Below are 20,140 nucleotides of genomic sequence, written 5' to 3'. Positions count from 1 at the left end.
TTTGTTTGGTTGCTTATAACATCTGGCCACCAGTTGCACAACATACTGGATAATAGGAAATTATCATATGTAAGCACAGTATGTTGTACTATATCTTCAAACTTGTAGAAATTAAAACTGGCCCACTGAGCAACTGCAGTTTTAATGGTCTTATATATGATTTTTTTCCCCTGATTTTTAGACCCTTACAAAACTGTCCAGTGGAGGTATCAGTGCTGTAATTCTGAATATAGTTCTTTAAAATGTCTGACTTTTCTCTGTTACTTTGTGCAGGCTTTCTTTTTTTCAATTAGGTCATAGACTTCCAGCACTAAAATGGCTATGACCTCTATATTTGACATTGGGTCAAATTCATTGGTCACATGCTGAGCACCTTCCCAATGTTGCTGCCAAATGCTTTGTGTTTCACATAACACATCATATTTCTGTCTCCCTTCAGGGATGTTGCGTGCTTCAGTCTCTGCCTTTTCTGGTGTGTGGGCTCCTCCCCTTAAACCTGGAAAAGACTTAAAGCAAGCAGCTGTGCCACGTGGATGCACATCCCTTCCTCTTCTGAAAGACTGGCTTTGTCCCCACACCTGCTTATAAGAAGTCTGACTCCTGCTTCTTGCTATGCAGCACTGAAAAGTGAATCAACCTTTGGGCTGTCCTTTCCTGGTACTTGTGGTCTTCCTGCTTATTCAGGTATTTTGCATCTGAAGTAACCTTGGTGGTGATGGCATAAACCTGCAACAGTAGAAAGTGTGGAAGATTCTTACTGACTGGTAATATATCTTTAAGGACTTTGACCAAATGTTCTTGTTCATGCTTGAATGTTTTCTGTTGTTTTTGGAATCAGCTTGAGAACAGTTTTTTTCTTTTCTTATTTGTCTGTGAGGTTAAACTATCAGCTCCAGAAACGTCTGAGCTAGTATGTCTTTTTGTGGAAGAAGTACTTGTGTAAATAGGACTAATGGTGGTGATGCTAACTGAATGTGTTAGAGGAATTACTTGTTCTAAAGTGCTTGTTCCACTGTCCTTCACCTTTTTTTAAGCTCATATCTGCCCACTGATTTTTTGGCTTGCTCTTCTTATGGTTTCTGTGAAATGATTCTTAACAAACACTGATAAACTTTCCATTTTAAAAGCAAATGAAAATCAAGAAAAATTTAGCCACAGCAACATTCTGTGTAATTTTTTCCTGTCTTGCTTGCATTATTTGAGTTTTATATGGGCATGAATTGCTGCCTATTCTGATCTGGCTGCATTCTCACATTTATTGTCAAGTAAAAGAGACTGCATGTAGAATCAGCCCTTGCATGTACTGAGCTATAGTCAGAGCAGCAAATCGTATCCATAGTGTTTTTCAGCATTTTAAAAACTGAATTTTGCTCCTCATTATCTCATTATTAGTTTTTCATTTTTTAACATGAGCAACTATAGTGAGTTTATTCTAATGACTGCAGAAAATAAAATTTGTATTCTGTATTAGTATTGCTTCTAATTCATTTATCTTTACCAAACATTCCTTTCATACATGGTGTTCCCAGGTTCTTTCAAGAAGGGCTCACAAAAGCTGAGTGGGAAATCTTGAGGGACTCACCATTCACTTCCTTTACTATACAATTTTGTGGGCATCAAATGAAGTTGTAGAAGTCAGGTTCAAAACAAAAAAGGAGATGCAGTGAGTAGTGGATCTGTGCAACTAGTTGCCAAAGGATGTTGTGGATGCTGTGTTTTTATAAGGATTTAAGGGGAGACTAGATAAATACMTGAAAGAGAAACTGATGGAGGGTTCCTAAATATAAAGGGACTGCATCTAGCTGTTCCCTAGACATCCATTTTTACCGCTGTTGTAGAGAGAATACTGAACTAGGTGATCCTTACATTTTTTAAGTCTTCAGAAAAACCTTATATTTTGGGGTATATTCTAAAAGCATGTGTTTATAAAAGGTCATCCTCAAATCCCATATTGATTTCCTTTGCTGCTTGTTCTTTTTGGCCAGTGACTRAAAGAGAAAATACTAACCAAAGATGTTGCCTTATACTACTCCTTTGCCTTTTATAAAAGCAGAAGTAGTTTTGACTGCTGTGTGAAGTTTACCTTATATAGCAGGCTGTTGTCATAGCACAAGCAGTTCTGATAAAATATTAGCCCATTGTTTTAAATTACATTTAATTCACTCTAATTTTCCTTGTTTTCTTGTTCTAGCATGATGTCTTCTTGTTTTCCTTAGGAATGGAAAAAGTGATTGCTTGTTTATACAAAAGGCCAAATGCTCTTTGTAGGCTGATTTGCTTTCCCTGGGCTGGAGGTGGAACTTCTCAACTTGCTCAATGGGGTAGACTCTTCAGCAATTCAATAGAAGGTCAGTCATTTGTGTAGGTAAAGAAAGCATCAGGTTATTAAGATGAGCAGTCTGAAATGTTCAGTAGTCTTAAGTTTAAAGAAAATTTAATGTTCTTGAGAGCACTGCAATTTTTTTCCAATGGTTTATTTACCATGGGTCTTATCCAGAAAGTCATTACATTAGCATGCTGAGTTACTCAGTTTCTACGCCACTCTGGATCAAATTATATATGACTAGATTAAATTATATATCCTCAGAGCTGAATTTCACAAGACTGTAGTATGCATGACTGTTTCAGAAACTGTTGGTATGACTGAGAAACAGCAATACAGTGGTATATTGTTAATGTTTAAAAAAGCATCAAAAAGGTTAGCGATGAAGACATAAAAGATATTTAATGTTGAGAGGCTGCACAAAGTGCATTTCAATTATCCAGACTGTCTGCAAAGTTCTGCACTCCTTGTGTCAAAACTGAAGTTTAAACAATGATTTTGTAACTGTGAAATGGTATTTAGTTACAGAGTGAAGTAATTTTCATGGCTATCAGGTTTTATCAGCACTAAAAAGATCCACTGCTGAACTATTTGAAGAGGAACCAAGGTCATTTTCCAGACTTTCCACAAAGAAAAAAGTATAATTTGGCATTAATGGAGAAGATCGTCACTGCAATTGTATCAGTCTCCAAAATGTTTGCATGCCTCCTGTAGACTGTTGCACAAGCCTCATACAATTTTTCTTGAAATAAAAAAAAACAAACAAAATGTCTTCTGTTCTGATGAAAATAAAAGTTACTGAGGAGATGGCCTAGGAACAACTGCAAGCTCAGATGAACCAAACTAGGGAGTAGCATGCTCTTTCAAAAGTATTTTAATTGTGTTCAAAGAAAGACATGAACATTTTTGTACAACTATCTGTGGTATTATATAGTGGCTTGTTCTAACTGTAGTAAAATACTTTATGTGTCTTACCCATTGCTTCTATATGGCAGATATGTCCAATGTCAAGGAGATATTAGAAAATTAACATTTTTAGTGATGAGTTAATTCCTTATTTTCTCTAAAAAATGAGAGAAAAATAAGGAATGTTGAAAGGAATATAATAAAAGGATGTAATGTGTCCTTTTGTATAAATATAAAATGCTATCAATTTATAATATGATTCCAGCTTTTACTGGGTGCAGCACTGAAGAGTCTGCAAAGAGAAAAACTGTAGGACTGTAGGATGCTAATGTATTTTGTTAACTTTCTAATGCTGCCCTTGAGAGGATATTGTTTACACAATTCTGAGACTTGTTGTTATTGAAATTAATGAATTTGTCATCATTAATAATAATTTATAATACTACTTTGATAGTTCACCTGAGATCAGGACCTCATTATCATTATAAGACAGAACTCCTGACTTAGAGCATTTATAAATAAGATAGTTGGGAAGGCAACATTTGTGAGTAAAGGGAGTGACAGAAACCTAAACCCTCTTTAATCATGGGATTAAAAGATAGCACTAGCAATAGCAAAAGCACAGTGTCAGCTGTAAAAAGGATTCATTTATATAATCTGTACATTCTGCAGAATAGATTCAAAAGATTTTCTGTAACCTAATTAAACTAATTTTAGTGTTTCTCTTCAAAAAGACAGTAATTCTTTTCACTCCCTYTGTCCATCTCTTCTCAGTGTATTCTGTAAGGCTTCCTGGAAGAGAATCTCGTTTTAAGGAGCCTTTTGCACAAGACATGACAACTGCAGTTAATGAAATTACAAGTGTATTGTTAAAAGATCTGCAAGAAAAACCATTTGCATTTTTTGGTCACAGGTAAAATATATTCATTTCTAGATACCCTGGTGAAGGAAGTTTATCTTTATATTCTAGAAGTAGATGATTACTTGTATTTATTTGAAAAAAATGTAAGAAAATACTTCTGTAAAGGTTTTTCAAGTAAAACTAAAAAATGTTGCTGATCTCCAAGACTGTGGTTATTTATTACTTCAGGCCCAGTGTCTTCGAAAAATGGCAGTGTTGTGATCAATTTTTTTTTAGATTACACTGATAAATTATTGTTTTGTTTACTCATGATATTTGTGTCAGTGCTTGTTCTAAAATGAATGCAGGGAGTGAACTAATCATAAAATAGATTTTGAAGATCGCATAGTCCCAAGTACTCAAAATAACCGCACTGGAGATAAAAAGGTCTGATTTGCAAACTAATCCCAGTAAGAGTGTGTGAATTACATGTGAAATAGCTAATATCACTATAATTTACATGTCATAATACAGAACTATAAAATGCTATATTTATGGTTTCAATACATGTTCAAGATAGCCAGCCAGCACTGAAACTGAAATTATGTTCATATTTTCCAGTTTTTACATATGTTTGTGATTACATTGCTTTAATTTCTCTTTTCACTGCAGCTTTGGATCATATATTAGTTTTGCAGTTGCACTACACTTGAAAGAAAAATACGGACTAGAGCCGATCCACCTTTTCATATCAGGAGCACATGCCCCACATGTAAGTTATAGAGTCATTAACAGCATGAACATGAGGGGGAATTTCTTCACTGTGAGAGTGACGGAGCGCTGGCCCAGGTTGCCCAGAGAGGTTGTGGAGTCTCCTTCTCTGGAGATCTTCAAGGCCGGCCTAGATGCAACCCTGTTACCATGCTCTAGGTGACCCTGCTGAGCAGGGAGGTTGGACTAGATGATCTCCAGAGGTCCCTTCCAACCTTACTGATTCTAGGATTCTATGAAACAAAACAGCTATCATAAATGAAACACCTGTGGTGTCTGCATGGTGTTCAGAGTGCATTTATTATACTCAGAGTACCAAACAGCCATTACTCCTGAATGCACACAGAAAAATGTTATCTTAGGGGAAATGAATTCTGAAGTGGCTGGAGAATTTCACATTATAGAATATTCACAGAGGCTAACCTTAGCCTAAGGAGAGTGGACTCCTTAAGCTAATGTTACCCTTTTTTTGAATACCATATTGTTTGTTACGGTTTTTGGCATAATACTCAAAAAGTAATCAATACAAAATAGAAAGTGCCATGCCCTGCTTTGTGATGTCCAAAATAAGTCTCATAGCATAATCTTGCATAAGGCTTGGTCACTAGTTCCTGACTACATTTGCCCTCTTGTTTTTTTCCTCCCCATTCTTTGCTGGGTTTTTATGTGTTCTCAGTTCCTTCTGCTGCTGTGTTTCTGGTGYTTCTGCTAGTCTTTCTCAGGAAAACAATGGGGATTTGGCTTTTTTCTCAGTCTTCCTGTCTCCAGTCATCTGCTATTTCCATTCCTCTGTTTCTGGGGTTTCTTAGCAATTATCACTTGAGTACTCACTCTCTGCTTCGTGGAAGCAATTATTCCTGCAAATTTCCTTAATCTAGGGAGTCTTTCCAGTCCCACATTAGTTGACTTTGTGTACAATACCATGCTTTGTTTTCTCTTGATCAGATTATTTTATTAGTTTTATTTCAAGAGTGACAGTTAAACTTTGAACACAGATCAATTAATGGTTATGTATCTGTGGAAGTTACAGACCCTGAATGTACTTGTGTCTTGCTCAAAATCTATATTTTCAGCAAATACAGTCTACAAATCCTTTCCAAGAAGTATTCTCTGCAAATGTTAAGCTGGCCAGCCATTGTATTTTAGAGACAAGGAATCTCTCTCTACTTTTTTTTTTTTTTTTTTACTAAAATAACTGTTAGCAAAATTATTTAAAGTATACTGTATAAAACACCTTGTGTGTCTTGTCTCATGCTGGCAGTCTGAAGCTTTTCTTCCCATCAAAAGACTACACGATATAGAGGATGAAGACATTATTGCATACACAAAATTTGTAGGAGGAACTCCTCCTGAGCTGCTGCAAGATGAAGACATCAGGAAACAACTGATTCTTACTTTTAAGGAAGATCTTAGAGTTCTTCAGACATTTTCGTAAGTTTAATACAATCTTATATTTATGTATCTTATATATTATATATTATAGTTTAACTTCTGTCTAATCATGTCAGGTTCTCTTCTCTCTTTCTTAGTAATTTGTTCCAGTTTCTATTATAAAAAAGATTATGAAACAATAAATAAAGTTTTCTCCTTTGAGTGCTTTTCTATGTTTATGCTGGTATTTATGCCATATATAYGCCACACAAATTGTAACAACTACTACTGCTATTGTAGTGGTGAATGTGTCATGGTAGAACTATAGTCCTACTTAGGATCCAAAGTTAGCAGCTACTGAATGGAAGATTCATACATCTTTTGTTGTTTTCCAAGGTCAATAGGCTCAACTAATCATGCTTCATGATCACTGCATGTGTTCAGCCTCTTGATCCCCTGCCCCTTATGCTAACCAGGCATCCACCCCTATGTTTCCATCCCAGATACCTAAGTAACCAACTTCTCTAGTCCTCTTTTCCCAGTAGGGAAAGTGTACAATCGCTCTAGTAGCTGAGTAGTTAAGGGTTCTCTTACTGGCAAAGACAAGGACATTCCTGGATGCGGGACCCACTTTGGCCATGGTTGATAAGGCCCTGGAACGTTAGGACTTGAATATACACAGACAGTGTATTTAGTTATTGTAGGTGGGAATTCCTCTTGCAGGTTGAAGCTGGTTTTTTTTTCCTAAGTGTTGGTCATTCTGTCTTTAATGTTCTGGACATAATTCAGGAGGGAAAGTTGCTTAAAATCTTAAGAGTAATTCCTTCACTTGTTTTTCTGCACAACCTAATTCATGAAGTTTCTATTATGCACTGGAAGAGAAATAAAAAGCCTTTTCGCATATAGAGGCAAAAACCTAAATATAGGTATTTTACAGAAAGTTTTATTACTACAACTTTTTGTATTCGCAGTTTTGAGAAGGCAGAAAGGAATATTCCCCTCTCCTGTGACATTACCTGCTTTGATGGGTCTGAAGATACAGCACATGATTTAGAAGGTACTTTGCTTCAGTGGTTTCCTTCTTACACTTATCTATTTTTCTGTTGTATCAAATCAGGTAATGAATGGAGTTCCCCTAGAGTCTTTTTTTTCCTCCTTTTAAAATTAAATGGAAATACATAGAGCAGTCTCAGTATAAACAGTCTCAGCCAAATCAGATCGTACGGGATTTTAAATGACTAAAATAATAACCTTGAAATGGCTATGTTAAACAACTACAATACTTGACATGTCTCTGACACTTTAAATATCTTTTTCAGCCTGGGATGATATAACAAGTGGAGATATTTCCATTTACAAGCTTCCTGGAGGTCACTTTTATCTGCTGGAACCTTCTAATGAAATTTTTTTGACCAAACACATAACAAGATGTATAGAAAATGCTGATCTATGAGCATTTCTCTCTATTTTTATTGCAGATGGTATAATATCAGTCTTCAGTACTTACTAAGAATTCACTCTTTCTGTACAATTGCATGTAGTTATGCCTCAAAGTTGCTGTGTTCCTCCAGAAGATCTTTTATTGTAATTCTTAAAAAGGGGAAATTTTTCTGATTCTTAAAAATAAACATTGAGTTTGAATCTTTTTTCTTAAAAATAAAAAACTCCCATCTTTTCCCTCTTCTCACCTCGCATATGTGGAAATACTTCACCTTATTCCATAACCATATTTTGGAGAAAAAAGGACAACTATATTTTACTTAGAGAGCTTCTTTATGTGCTAATATGAAAATGCTAAATATAATTTAATACCTTCACAAATCCATAATTCTTACAGAAAGATTAACTGAATAGGTACAAATTTATTTAGAGTAAGTACAGATACAGTCTAAAGTACAATATGTATGTAAATACCCTTTAGGGCCAAACAACTCATGCCTAAAAGATTTTACTATCAGGCTACACAATAAACAGTTAGTATTGCACTTTTGTAGAAAAGTTAGTTCATTAGTGATTGAAGAGTTAGTTGTTAGTAGAAATTATTTTGAGTATTCTAAATTCCATATTTCTCTACCATTGCTTTTGCTTTAGAAATATAGGCATTCATGGCATCCTCCTTTGATAAACCTGCAAAGGAAAGTACGAGTCATTATCTTTCCTTATTTGTAGTTCTATAAAAGTGATTACATAATGTAAAGTTAATAAAAGTGATTATATAATGTAAAGTTAATTACTGTAACACCTTTTTTCAGGTTCCATGCTTCCCATTTGGCTTTGCCTTTCAAATCTAGCATTCCTGGACATTCTGCCAAAATAAATGAATACCTTTTTTGATTATCATACATATTTACATAATATTTGCTATATTTCATTAAGATACAGGGGTAAATTTGATGTATTTATAGGAACAGAAGTACCAATGTTAATGTCTCCAACAGTAGCCTGTTTGTAGAATCCATACAGTTCCTTCAGTTCATCATCAGTCGGTCTTGTTTTTAATTTTTTTACATCTTCTGCAGCACCATCAAAGTCAGCCTGATGAAAGAAAAATATGAAAAGTCTTAGTTTCCCTCTCAAGGGGCAATGTCCTCAAGTAGTCATTTGGGTTAGTGATAAGTCTAGGTATTTTTCTGTGAAAGAAATTTAATAGAACTAGGTTATTAGAAAGGCAACCTTGCCAGCCTAGCTGATAGGGTCAGCTTTGCTAAAATAAAGAAACCTCTTTTTTTACTTGCAGTTTTACACCTAAACTCGTGAAGCCACTACAGATGACTATCTATGCCAGGCTATTTACAAATATAGTCACGCAAGCATTGCATGTAGTATATGTCTTTCACATTCAGTGTGTGCTGCAGGTGTAAAGGCATTTATTGACCCCTGCACCCAAGCTAAGACCTGAGTCCTTTTGGCCCTGACTGCATCCAGGTGTGGACTCTAACAGAGGAGCGCTACTACCCCTTAGAGAGCTACTGCACGCAGTCCCTGACACGTCCATTCACCTGCTGAAAGCTCAGGAGGCGAACAACAGTGCATAGAGCCTAGAGCAGTGCTATCACCAGGACAACTTTCCACACCCAGCTCTTGCGGTATACACACTGTATACATGCATACATGCAGAGCAAGGGATACATTTAAGACTAAAATAGTCTGCTCATCTTCACGCGCCTCACACTTCTCTCAACCCAAGGCTAGCTGATACTCTTCATATACTAGGTCTCAGGCTAGCCCTTWGCATAGAGTTTGTAGTCTATTTCATGCCCAGGCTTTGGAGTTATCTGTGTTTCTTCATTGACCATAGAAGCACCGGTTCTCTGCACTACTCTAATACAAAAAAAGATACAGGTACTTAAATATGGTATATGCTGGTTACACTAATTATTTTAGCATTTGAGTTTAATCTGCATTTGCAAAACCACAGAATATCCTGCAAAAGGTGCTATTACACATATTAAATAAATGTATAAAACGTCTGCAACTTTGTGCAAAAGAAATCAGCTATGTACTCAGGAAAAGAATCAATAGGAGTTGCGTGGCTCTGTTTAAATATAACTAAGAGTTAGCTCAGCAGTCTATACAGGCAGGTTGCAACTAACTGGGATGTTGCCTCTCTGGTTCCTTATACTGCTTTGCCTTTCTCTAGTTACAAGACATTCATTGCTCTTGTCTTTTCAAATAAGAAAGCCTAAGGTACATCTGTCTTCTTAACTGATGCCTTTCTCCTTGGCAGGTGACTGTGCTGGCAAGACCAAGTGATAGAAAAAACAAGTAAGAATGAGCTCTGGGTTCAGTATAGCAGTCTTCATATAAACAAAGGAGAAAATAAAATACAGGTATTTTTGTATTTAAATTGAAGAAGGAAAATTGTAAAGAGTTTAACTAAAGGCTGATGCTCGGGAATCTTTCTTCAAAGAAAGGCCCCCTTCATTGAAACACAAAAGTATGCATTCATTGATTTAATGATACATCAGCTGATGGCTGCATTAAGGCAGTAGTATAATGTGAAAGAGGCCAAGGGGAGGTAGTTAGGCACCCTGCAGTGTTCATTCACAGAAACTTGGCAGCTCTCCCACGAAATGAGTCACCATTGCCCCCTGAGGGGGAATTAGTTTAGACTTCTTTTTGTCTGGAAATTTAGTTTGGCTAGTCAGTAAGGTTCCTAGATATCAAGTTCTGACCCATGTAGCTAATTGAGAATTTCTACTTTTTGTGAAACTTTCAGTCGCCATTTGAAGCCAACAAAGCAGAAGTCTCCTAAGAGCAAAACCTGTGAATTTAGATCTTCAGGGCTGTGTAGATCCAGGCTTTGCCAACGTGCTTTCTTCCTTCTTTTGGCATAAAGACAGCTATTAGACAAGACAGGGTCCTATATTTAAAGGCAACACAAGAATACCTGGGGGAGGAAGGTTTGTTGTGTTTGCAAGGCAATCTTCCCTCAGTAGTTCTTGACAGAACACAGCTGCTTTTTCTCAGCTAGGGACTATAGTGATGGCTTTGTCATCATTTTTAAGACCAGGACTTTAAAGTTGTCTGGAATGAATTGTACATTTGTGTCACTTCTGGACAGAAGGACATTAGAGATGACTTACTGAATCCAATAGGCTGCCCCAGTTCTTTGAAAGTTTTACATTAATCAGCTGTTCACCTGTAACATACACTGGATAAAAGATGGCAGCACCCCCAAAAGGGTAGCATGTTGCTAAGAGGTTGCTTTGGTAGCATTTAATTGTAATCAAYATTCACTTGATCTTTATGTTCTGAATCAGTCCTCTGGCTGAAAAATATATGACACTGTCACCCTGACCAGCATGCTGTAGAGTGGCTCTTGATTCCCTTCACTAAAAAGATGGTAAGAATTACCTCACTGTCACTTCTCCTTTGTATCTTTGTATAGGGACTTCTGTGTCTGAGACCATATAACAGCTCCCTAGCTACAGATGTGAACAAAACAAAAAGGTGACCAGAGAGATGACAACAGCTTCATGTGGGACACGGTACTCAAACACTCTCAAAGCCCTGTTTTATTTAGCTCATATGTGCACACATTCACCTCAGAGGTGGGTCTGAATCTCAGAGTCTCTAATAGTTGCAAGTAGCTTCATGGGCCTGATGTTAGAGTTAACTACCTACTAGAAATTAGAGTGGGACAGTAGTTTACTTCCACAACTGAAAACATGCATCTTTGAAAAGGTTTTGATATCTTTATACTTCTAAATGTAAGATTTATCTGACCAAATCTTAGCCATGAAGTTCAGCATTTAGAGCTTAACCAGTATGTACATTAGTGCTGAGCCAAGTCCAAAGTCTGCAGTATCATTTCAACAAATTCAAAACTGCTTCCACCTGAAGCTTCTTGCTATTATTGTAAATAACCCAAGAAATACCAAAAAAGAAAAGCGATGAACAGAAAGATGATTTTATGATTCATCTGTTTTGTGCATCTGTACATYGTGCATTTTCTCATATATACTCCCCTTATCAGATAAAACATGCTGCTTTAAAATATTGTGCCTTGAGAATAACTCCTCTGATAACACACAGGACAGAGGCAGAGGTCTGCCAGAGGAAAAGAGGCAGGTTATGGTAAAGCAGAGWGTGGAGTTGCTAAGGTAAAAGGGTGCTCTTCATTAAAGCTCCCCTTGCATTTACAGCTCGTGCTGTTGCTGAACTGTAGATTTGGGGGTTTTATTTCCCCCTGTAACATGCTGGTTATCATGGAGAAGTGGCAGTGCTCGGTTTCAGAGCTATGCTGCTGCTGAGGTGCACAGCCTGCATTCCCCTCTCTGGATATTTTTCCAAATTCACCACAGGCGGATGTACACCAGGAACAGCACCATAAAGTTGAAACAGGAGGCAGGAGGCAAATAACTGTATTTAAAAGGATTCCATGATGTATGATCAAAAGGCATTCTATCAAAGAAAAGCACCCTACAAAACAGCAATTAAAATAAATCTTGAATGTCTTTTAAACTGCAGTTACAAATTCACAGAACAGAAGATGAGAAGGGTTCTTTAATGATAATCTACATCTCCAGTCTTGAGAGTGTTTATGGAGCCCTTAAAAATACAATGACAGAAAAGCTCTTGAGCCAAAAAATCTGCAGTAATGCAGATGCTTATTGACAGATAATCTTCTAACTYAGTAAGAATCTTAGTGTTTGCATAATCAACAGGCAGAAGTTTCCAAGAGATTCCCACCAAGGCCTCACAGAACCAAATACCCAGCAGTGCATGCAGGAATAGAGAAAATTGTTARGATTTTAAACACACTCTATTAGTTTTAAGTTTGAAAAATGCTGCTGTTGACTGTAGATATTTTAATATAATGATAGACTTCCTTCTTTACTCAGAACAATACTGAAAATCAGCAAGACTGCAAATATCACTTATCTACCACAAACTCTGAAATCTGGTCATCAGATATATGATTTGGCAGAGTTACTGCATTAAATTCTAAATCAAATGATGGACAGATAATATTCTTAAATCTAAAACTTCATACTTTGAAAATATGCAGCTAGGCATATGCAGTTTGCTCCTATTTAATACCAATAATTCTAAATATTATTAAAATGCAACTATATCATAGAATCGTAGCAAAATATGAAGCTTAAAAAAATTAGACAAAAGTCCAACTTTTTGTCTCTGATTTCTTTTGCTAACAACTAAACACTGTGGATCTTTTTTAAACCAACAAAATATGAGGGATTGCTGAAAGACAAATAAAGGATTTTCCTGGAATTAAAAACCAAAACACTCAGAATATGTTGTACCTTATTTAGATAACCCCATATCACATCTCCAGATGTAACTACACTGTGTTCCAGACTACACATAAAAGCTGAATCAGTAATGTTAAAATGACCTTACAGCACTCTTCTCTAAGTATTTTTGAGTTCTGTCTTCTCTATTATTTAGTGAAAAAAAATCAGCATTGTTGCAGGAACTGAACTAATTATGAAACTATTTTAATTGAAGTGACTGGATTTAATTGGCTTGATTCAGAAATAAAAATGGATTATGCAGACAACAAAAGCTCTTTATGTTATTTTGTCTGTGTTCTGTAAAAAGGAAATTAAATACTTTCTTCAAACTTTAATATCAGAAAAATGAGACATGATTATTTGTCTTTCTGAAAGATCAGAAAGCTGGAGTATGAGCTTTTTCAGACTCAGTTGAAAGAGTGGTTTGTTAAACATTTTATAAAGTATCTTCTCTCCCAGTTTGTCAAAGAGTTTAGGTAACATCTGAGGGGCCTGATTGGCTCTGTTTTAAACACAAACTACAGCCTTCACTCTGAGCTGCAGCTAAACTTGAGCTCAAAAAAAGTGGTCTACATGATAGTAAGTCTTTGAACTTTCGGGCAAAATTTGCAGTACACAGCACAGCTCAAATTACATACTTGACAGTACTTACTGTCTACCTGTCTACTCAAATTCAGCTTTTCTGACAGTTGTTAAGTCCTTGGACTTCATGCCACCTTTCCCTTCTGCGTTTGCAGACCTCCAGATCTCATGACAAGGGCTCCTAAATACTTTAACGATGCCCATAATAACAGCTGCCCAGTGCTCCCCTTTGAAGCCTGACAAAGTGCAAGTTCCACAGAGGTTCCCTGCAAATAGTCAATCTGTAATAAGTGAAGACACCTTGGAAGGTGTCCTGTCCATGGAAGATCCTGTTTAAAAATAGTCATACTAGCTGCTTAATAATTTCAATTAAATAATAAATTAAAAAAAAAAAATCCCCCAAAGCACTTCATACATTATCCAGCTGTTACCAATTAACTAAAACAAAGGACTTTTTCTGCTCTTTCCATAACTTTACCCTACCTCTCATCATCTTTTGCTTATGCATGGGAGGGGTCCCTGCCACATGAAATAAATCCAGACGTAAAGAGCAGGAAAGGTCACCTAACTWCTCAGAATTGTATCGGGGTTAAGAAGCATACAAAAGCATGCATGGACTCCTACACATTTGTAGTAGAACCAGATATGTATCCTGTTTTCATTTTGCAAAACAACAAAGAACCTTGGCTATACCCTAAAAGGTCAACGATCGACCTCCAACGAATGAGAAGAAACTAGAACCCTAGCAACAGGACACACRTGCGCAGAATGCTGTTACAACAGGAAGACGGAATGATATAAAAAGAGGAACTGGGACCCACCCGGCGTGGCAGTTGGCAGAGYGAAGACTCCCCTGTTGCCCAGCGCTGATATTTGCCTATATCTTGCTTGCTRTAATTAATAAAATTCTTATATTGGCTACACTGATTGAGTGAAATTTMTGACACATTCACAATAAATAGTAACTTTTTTGTAAAGTTACACTAATGCTGAGAGGTCTTTTCTAGCATGTAAATGGTGGCAATCTGCAGTCTGAAAGCCAGTGTATGCAATCCTAACTGCCATAAAATAACCATAAAAAAAAAACCCAAAACTTTTAAAGTACTAAGCTCTCTGGAGCAGAGTGGTATCTTCTTACAGGTCTGAACAACAAGTATATCTGGCAATTTAGCCTAGCAAAATAATTGCAGTTTGACTTAAGGTTTTAAATTAGCAATAGTGAATAAATATTAAAATAGACTCGCTACTTATGAGCGTCAAATACATATATTCATGAATGGGTGGTTTTGYTGTCTTGATTGTCGTGAAGTGTCTCAATGAATGGATCAAGAAAAACAGCTTTTGCATTTGCCACATGATGCAACTCAATTAATTTTGATTCTTCTAAAACCTCTTTAAATAGCTGATGTTAAAAGGAAAAAAATAAATATATTTAATATATAACATTGAAAATAAAAATCTTCATATTTCAGGTCAAAAAAGYAAATGAAAAATCTGAAAAATGTACACAGTGGAACAATCTGATCCCTAAGAAATACTTGCTGCGACATCTTTCTCTGTAACTATGGCCCTACAGCTTTTCTGCAATGGTTGTGACTAAAAGCTGGTATGCTAGATTATTTAATTTATTCTTTAAATACTGAATCTATTAAGCAGCAATTAAGTAAGGAAAGGTATAAATAAACTCCTATTAAATACTTTGCAAGCTTTGGCACTAAAATTTAACTGACTTTTAGAAAATTTACAGCATAAACTATAGTAGTATTTGCCTTAGGATAAGTTGTTTGGTTAACATGAAAACTGTACATTCTCTAAATGTATTTGTTCTTGATGGCATTAAAAAAAACAAAGCAAACTAAAAAGCTAATCTCAAGTTTGATTAGAGAAATCAATTCTTCCTCCAGAAATAATAGTTTTGATAGTTTCTAGCACAGGTGCAACAAAACATTTTAACTGACTCTTGTGTCCTTTGCTTTTCCTAGACGTTCAAAAGAGAAAGATCTTTGGCCAAAACAAAGAGTTTGCATGGATTTCGTTATTAATTATAGCCCATAGTTCTTGCATGGAGCTTCTTGTAAGCAATATGATAAACAATAAATTCTTCACTATGAGGAATTCCTAATATTAACTTTTTTTTACTTGAAAGCCTTGGAATCTTTATTTTCCTTCCTTTTCAGTGCTGTTCCTCATTCTCCTTTTGTAGCATAACCAYATTGGATTTCCAATGGGCGCATAAAATGCTTCAGCAAGTGGAAATGTTCTTAATTATTCACCAGGAACTGCCAAGGACTATATAAAGTAGGTAAATGCTTTTCAGAAGTAAGCCCAGAAAGCGGAAAGCCTCTGTTTGAAGGAAGCCAGCAGGTCACTAGCCGCGAGGCAGAGAGGACACCGGCCCGAGGAGCACGAGTCTGCTGTGCCGAGCTTTACGTGCAACGCAACGCAACGCCGTGCCACGCCAGGCACTGCCAGCCCCGAGCAAGGCGACGGAGAGACGAGTCATAGTTCGCTAACCTGGGGTTTGAACTCACAGCACTTGCGACTCTTATTTGTATGAACCTGCACCTCAAGATATCCCTTGGGAAATCAGGCAGCTTATCCCGCTATGAAAAGGAGCCCAGTCTACTTTCTGTTGCCCTCGGGGTAAGAGCAARCACGTGGGCAGCTGCTGAGGAGAGAGTCATGTGCTCTGCATTTCTGTCTTGGCTTTTAACCCCCCCAGGAACCCCCAGCGCGACACGCTGCCGAGTGTTTCACCCACTGCCGGATTAGGCTGTGTTAAACCCCACTGGAACCACTGAAGGAGTTTTGTACGCAAGTGCCAAAACTGTAGTGCAGTTACGCAAAAYGGTATGTCTGCATACAAACTAGCAAAAATCTTTTAAGTAGAGACCCAGCATTTACTATAGAGGTGTGCTGAGTGAGAGSAAACAGAAACAGCACTGCAACACCCGTATCCCTGCGTTAAAAATAATGCCTGAAAGAAACTGGAAYGGTTCGTCTTTGACACTCCTGAAAAAAAAGCATTTAGACTCTCTGCCTACGCATGCAAGTAGGATGTGTTTTGTTCAAGAAAATAAATTAGATGGCTCACCACTCTGAAGAGTTCTTGTATGGATAAAACTATTAAAATAAATACTTCATTCCTAATCAAAATGTCAGCAGATTATACATATTTGATTATACATATGTGGTATCATAGGAAAACTGTTACRATGTCTCTACATCTCCTGCATCACAGACATCTCCTAATATTATCCATCCACATACAAAAAAATAGCATTTATGTTCTGTTAACAGGTTTTAAACCTTGCATCAAAAATAAAACATAGCTGAATTGCCAAATTGATTAAAGACAAAATAAGCTTCTATCTTCATTTTTACACTGAGGCCAATACTGTATTTGAGCCTCTGTCAAGACTGAGATTCAAGGACTATTCAAGCTACTGGAAATCTTCCAATTGCCTTGAATGGGCTTTTGATGGAACCTTCACAATAAGAATGAACTAGAACTGTGCTTGGACTAGCACAGGCAAAAGACCAATCAAAAAATAAATTGAGAAAAGATGCAAATACCACAAGACACTGCTTTAAAATACACTCAGGTGCACATCTTCTGCAGCAAGAAARGGGCAGAAATTAAATTTAAATACTAAACCTTTCTTTCTTCAACCTCCCTTATCTAACCACTGTACACAGAATGTTGTTTAGGATTTGCTTGCTTATACAACATGCTTAGGAGCATTTGGAAAAACAATTTCCTTTTAATCATGTGCTGGTAAAATTCCCTTTAACTCCCCAGGTTAAAAGCAGAAGTATTTTCTGTATAYAGATAGACATACAAATACATAAAAATTCCTGCACAAATTACTATCAAACACGTAATACTTCCATTGTGAAAAGATTAAAAGCTTGAATTAATTCTTTATTTATAGCGGAGTATTTTAGCGGTTTGCAAAACTAATCTTAGAGATACTCTACAGGCTCTTTGATGAAAACAGTATTTATCCATTTATCCTCAAATTCCCTTAGAGCTTGATTCAAAGCTGTTYTATGGGTATGGATGGTATCTGTCAACCAAAATGATGATATATAAGAAACCTCAATAATCTTTAAATGCAGAAGGTGTAACATTCCATATTTCAATCACTGATTTTCTTGTGAAGGTATACCTGTATATAACAATGGCATATCGTATTGTACTCAGCTCTTTCTAATAGTGATCTATTGATCATTTTTAAAGTATCAAGGGTAAGAAACTTGTTCTCTACAGTGAATAAAAGATAGGATAAAACAAATTGTGATTTCAGTGATTATTAACTAAATATAATTGTTTACATTTACGTTTACATATAATGTTAYATTTGGGATTTGGCAGTTCTGACCCACTGAAAAAGATCCAGCCTTTGAGCTGTAAAGCATCCCAAGGACACCTTCATGCCATTCAGCCGTAACTGCAGCTCAGAAGAAAACCGCTGAGCTACTGACAACGTGCTCCCTGCATCTAGGTCACAGAGCGCTGCGTTGCTCACTCTGCGCAAAGCACTCACCCCAACCAAGCTGAGATGCGCATTACAATGAGTCTACGATGAAAGGGCTTGCAGCCCTGAACGGGAGAGCCAGTAACAGGAGAGCCCGTAACAGAAAGCCTAATAAAGAACTGCTGGATTCATCCGGGCATGGGCAAGACAAGGAAAGTATTCACGCTTCACTAGGTAGGAGACTAACAGCCAGCAATAAAAATTAACTCCTCAGGAACTATTTAAATCTAGTCAGATAGAAGGTAGCTCTTTTCTGGTGGTCAGGTTGTCCTATCAAACACATATGTCCTTCAAAATGTAACCTCTCCAAATAGGCACATAACCTTAAAAAGAAAGAAGGAAAAAAAAAAAACACTCTTTTAAAAATTACTCATGGTTCCCAAAAGCATATATACCATTGATTCAGCATGTTAAGTCTCCTGTTCATTTTTAGTTTTAAATAAATATCTCCTAAAAACCCCTCAAATATATACTTACCTCTCAATGTGCAATCCAGTCCTAGCAAACTCAGATCCACACACAAAAATAGTTCTTGCACACTCTAAACAGGTAAGTCTCACATCTCAACAAAATTACAGGACCCATGTATCACATGCAAAATAAGCACGCTCAGAATAAGGTGACATGTCTCTCTCCCTCCATTCRCAAAAAATCAGTGCATTATTTAACCTTCAAAGGTTTCTGCAAATTTCCCCTGCTGCAGAATAACCGTCATTTTGCGTTAACAATCCTGGTGCCAAAGAAGCACTGCTGCCTCCGATGGAGCATTGCCACCGCAGATGCTGCTGCACATCCCTCCGTCTCTGCATCAAGCTTCTTTCTGTCTCGCTCAGATGCAGAAGCACCTACCTGGAGAGTCATGGTGCTGTGAGAGGCACCGGCAGACAGACGCCCTCGCCGTCCGGCGCAGACGCGGGGCTGCTCTCTCCTGCCCCGCAGCCCCGGCTGCGAGCCCCGCGGCGGGGGCTGCGTTTCGCTGCGCGCATTGGAGCAGGCACGGAGTGACCTCAGCTCGGAGGCGGCTCCGCTGGCGCGGCGGGCCTGCTGCTGCAGCAGCGGGACGCAGGACGTGGGACGCACTCGGCTCCTCTCCGGAGCCGTGTGGGACCTACTGCAGCTGTTCTTAATGCCCCACAAGGAACACAGTGGTGTCTTCTGCTGGGTGTTATTCCTGGCTATTCAGGCGTAATACCTGTTCCCTAAGAAAAAAGGAGCTTTGGACTCGTTTCTGCACTCTTGAGAGTAAAGCCAGCAGCCCAGGGAAAGAAATACAGCAACACTTCCAAGTCGCTGGTTTGAAAAAGGAATTTCTTCCGAGCGACCTGCCGTGCATCTGACATGAATTGCAATTAGCCCCGTTACTGTTGCTTTTCCTCCTTCCGCGGCCTCTCTCTGCGCATTTTCTGGCCTCACCTGGGGACCCGGTACACTGCCGAACAGGGACCGCTCCAGCACCCGGTCTGAAAAGCGGAAGGGTYGTTCGGGGGCTACCACGTACAGACAGTTACGCTAACAAAATACCGTGGGAACGCTAGGGGTCATTTTCTTCATTCTACTAAATGCAGAATTAAAAAAAAAAMCAAGAATAAACTAGCCTAAAATTGGACCAATTAAAGAAAAAAAATCTACTCCACTTATCTGTTGTATCAATTCATAAATTCCTTGCATTGCTTCAATAAGTTTATATTCACCATTCCTTGAGCACAGCCTAACTGCAACACTTCAGGATTTTTAAATCCATTAAATTCCAGAAACACATTTATAAAGACTGTTTCCTCTCAACTTAGGTCCACRTCAAGTTAAGCTGGGGCTTAAAGAGCAAACGAAACAAGTGAAGCTCGGTAGACAGACACAGGGACGAAAAACCTCCGTGATCAACTCCATCAGGCCTCGTCCGGCCCCCGCGGCAGCCGGGCAAGCGCCGCTTCGCACAGGCCGCGTCCGGCCGCGGGCGGCCAGGTGCGGTATTGTGTGCTAAGGTAAAACCGGGCGTGGAATGTGTGTATGTGTGCATATATATATATATATATATATATATATATAT

At 37.7% G+C, this 20,140-nt stretch overlaps 2 protein-coding genes across 4 annotated transcripts; one reads left to right on the top strand and one right to left on the bottom strand.

Moving 5' to 3' along the window:
• The first annotated feature begins 445 nt into the window (after positions 1-445).
• On the top strand, positions 446-11,664 carry OLAH (oleoyl-ACP hydrolase). 3 transcript variants are annotated; one of them, XM_085310449.1, is made up of 7 exons: positions 446-684; positions 2,217-2,348; positions 4,004-4,142; positions 4,743-4,842; positions 6,103-6,272; positions 7,184-7,269; positions 11,104-11,664. In XM_085310449.1, the coding sequence occupies exons 1-7, from the start codon at positions 534-536 to the stop codon at positions 11,127-11,129; spliced, it is 804 nt and encodes a 267-aa protein (XP_085166575.1). In that variant the 5' UTR covers positions 446-533; the 3' UTR covers positions 11,130-11,664. The 3 variants fall into 3 exon arrangements, with proteins under 3 accessions (XP_085166575.1, XP_085166574.1, XP_085166576.1); XM_085310448.1 differs by lacking the exon at positions 11,104-11,664 and adding an exon at positions 7,532-7,830; XM_085310450.1 differs by lacking the exons at positions 446-684; positions 11,104-11,664 and adding exons at positions 701-764; positions 7,532-7,830.
• Positions 8,066-19,046, bottom strand: ACBD7 (acyl-CoA binding domain containing 7). The gene is made up of 4 exons (XM_085310452.1): positions 18,946-19,046; positions 8,630-8,747; positions 8,455-8,517; positions 8,066-8,339 (listed from the first exon to the last, which is right to left on the bottom strand). Exons 1-4 carry the CDS (start codon positions 18,955-18,957, stop codon positions 8,266-8,268), a joined length of 267 nt encoding a protein of 88 aa, XP_085166578.1. The 5' UTR covers positions 18,958-19,046; the 3' UTR covers positions 8,066-8,265.
• Between the last annotated feature and the right edge of the window lie 1,094 nt (positions 19,047-20,140).

Source organism: Rhea americana, unplaced genomic scaffold (genome assembly GCF_003343005.1).
Source record: "Rhea americana isolate MKP2758 unplaced genomic scaffold, rheAme1 scaffold_32, whole genome shotgun sequence".
NCBI lineage: Eukaryota > Metazoa > Chordata > Aves > Rheiformes > Rheidae > Rhea > Rhea americana.
The sequence above is the reverse complement of the archived record's forward strand: the minus strand, read 5'-3'. Positions and strand labels throughout refer to the sequence as shown.

Excerpts from the sequence above, each read along its gene's own strand:
- OLAH (XM_085310448.1), top strand. The coding sequence starts at position 534 with ATGCACATCCCTTCCTCTTCTGAAAGACTGGCTTTGTCCCCACACCTG. Across the intron at positions 2,349-4,003 it reads CTTCAGCAATTCAATAGAAG|TGTATTCTGTAAGGCTTCCT; the intron begins GTCAGTCATTTG and ends ATCTCTTCTCAG. Across the intron at positions 4,143-4,742 it reads TTTGCATTTTTTGGTCACAG|CTTTGGATCATATATTAGTT; the intron begins GTAAAATATATT and ends TTTTCACTGCAG.
- ACBD7 (XM_085310452.1), bottom strand. Across the intron at positions 8,518-8,629 it reads TGTTGGAGACATTAACATTG|AATGTCCAGGAATGCTAGAT; the intron begins GTACTTCTGTTC and ends TTATTTTGGCAG. Across the intron at positions 8,340-8,454 it reads AGCATGGAACCTGAAAAAAG|GTTTATCAAAGGAGGATGCC; the intron begins GTGTTACAGTAA and ends TTTCCTTTGCAG.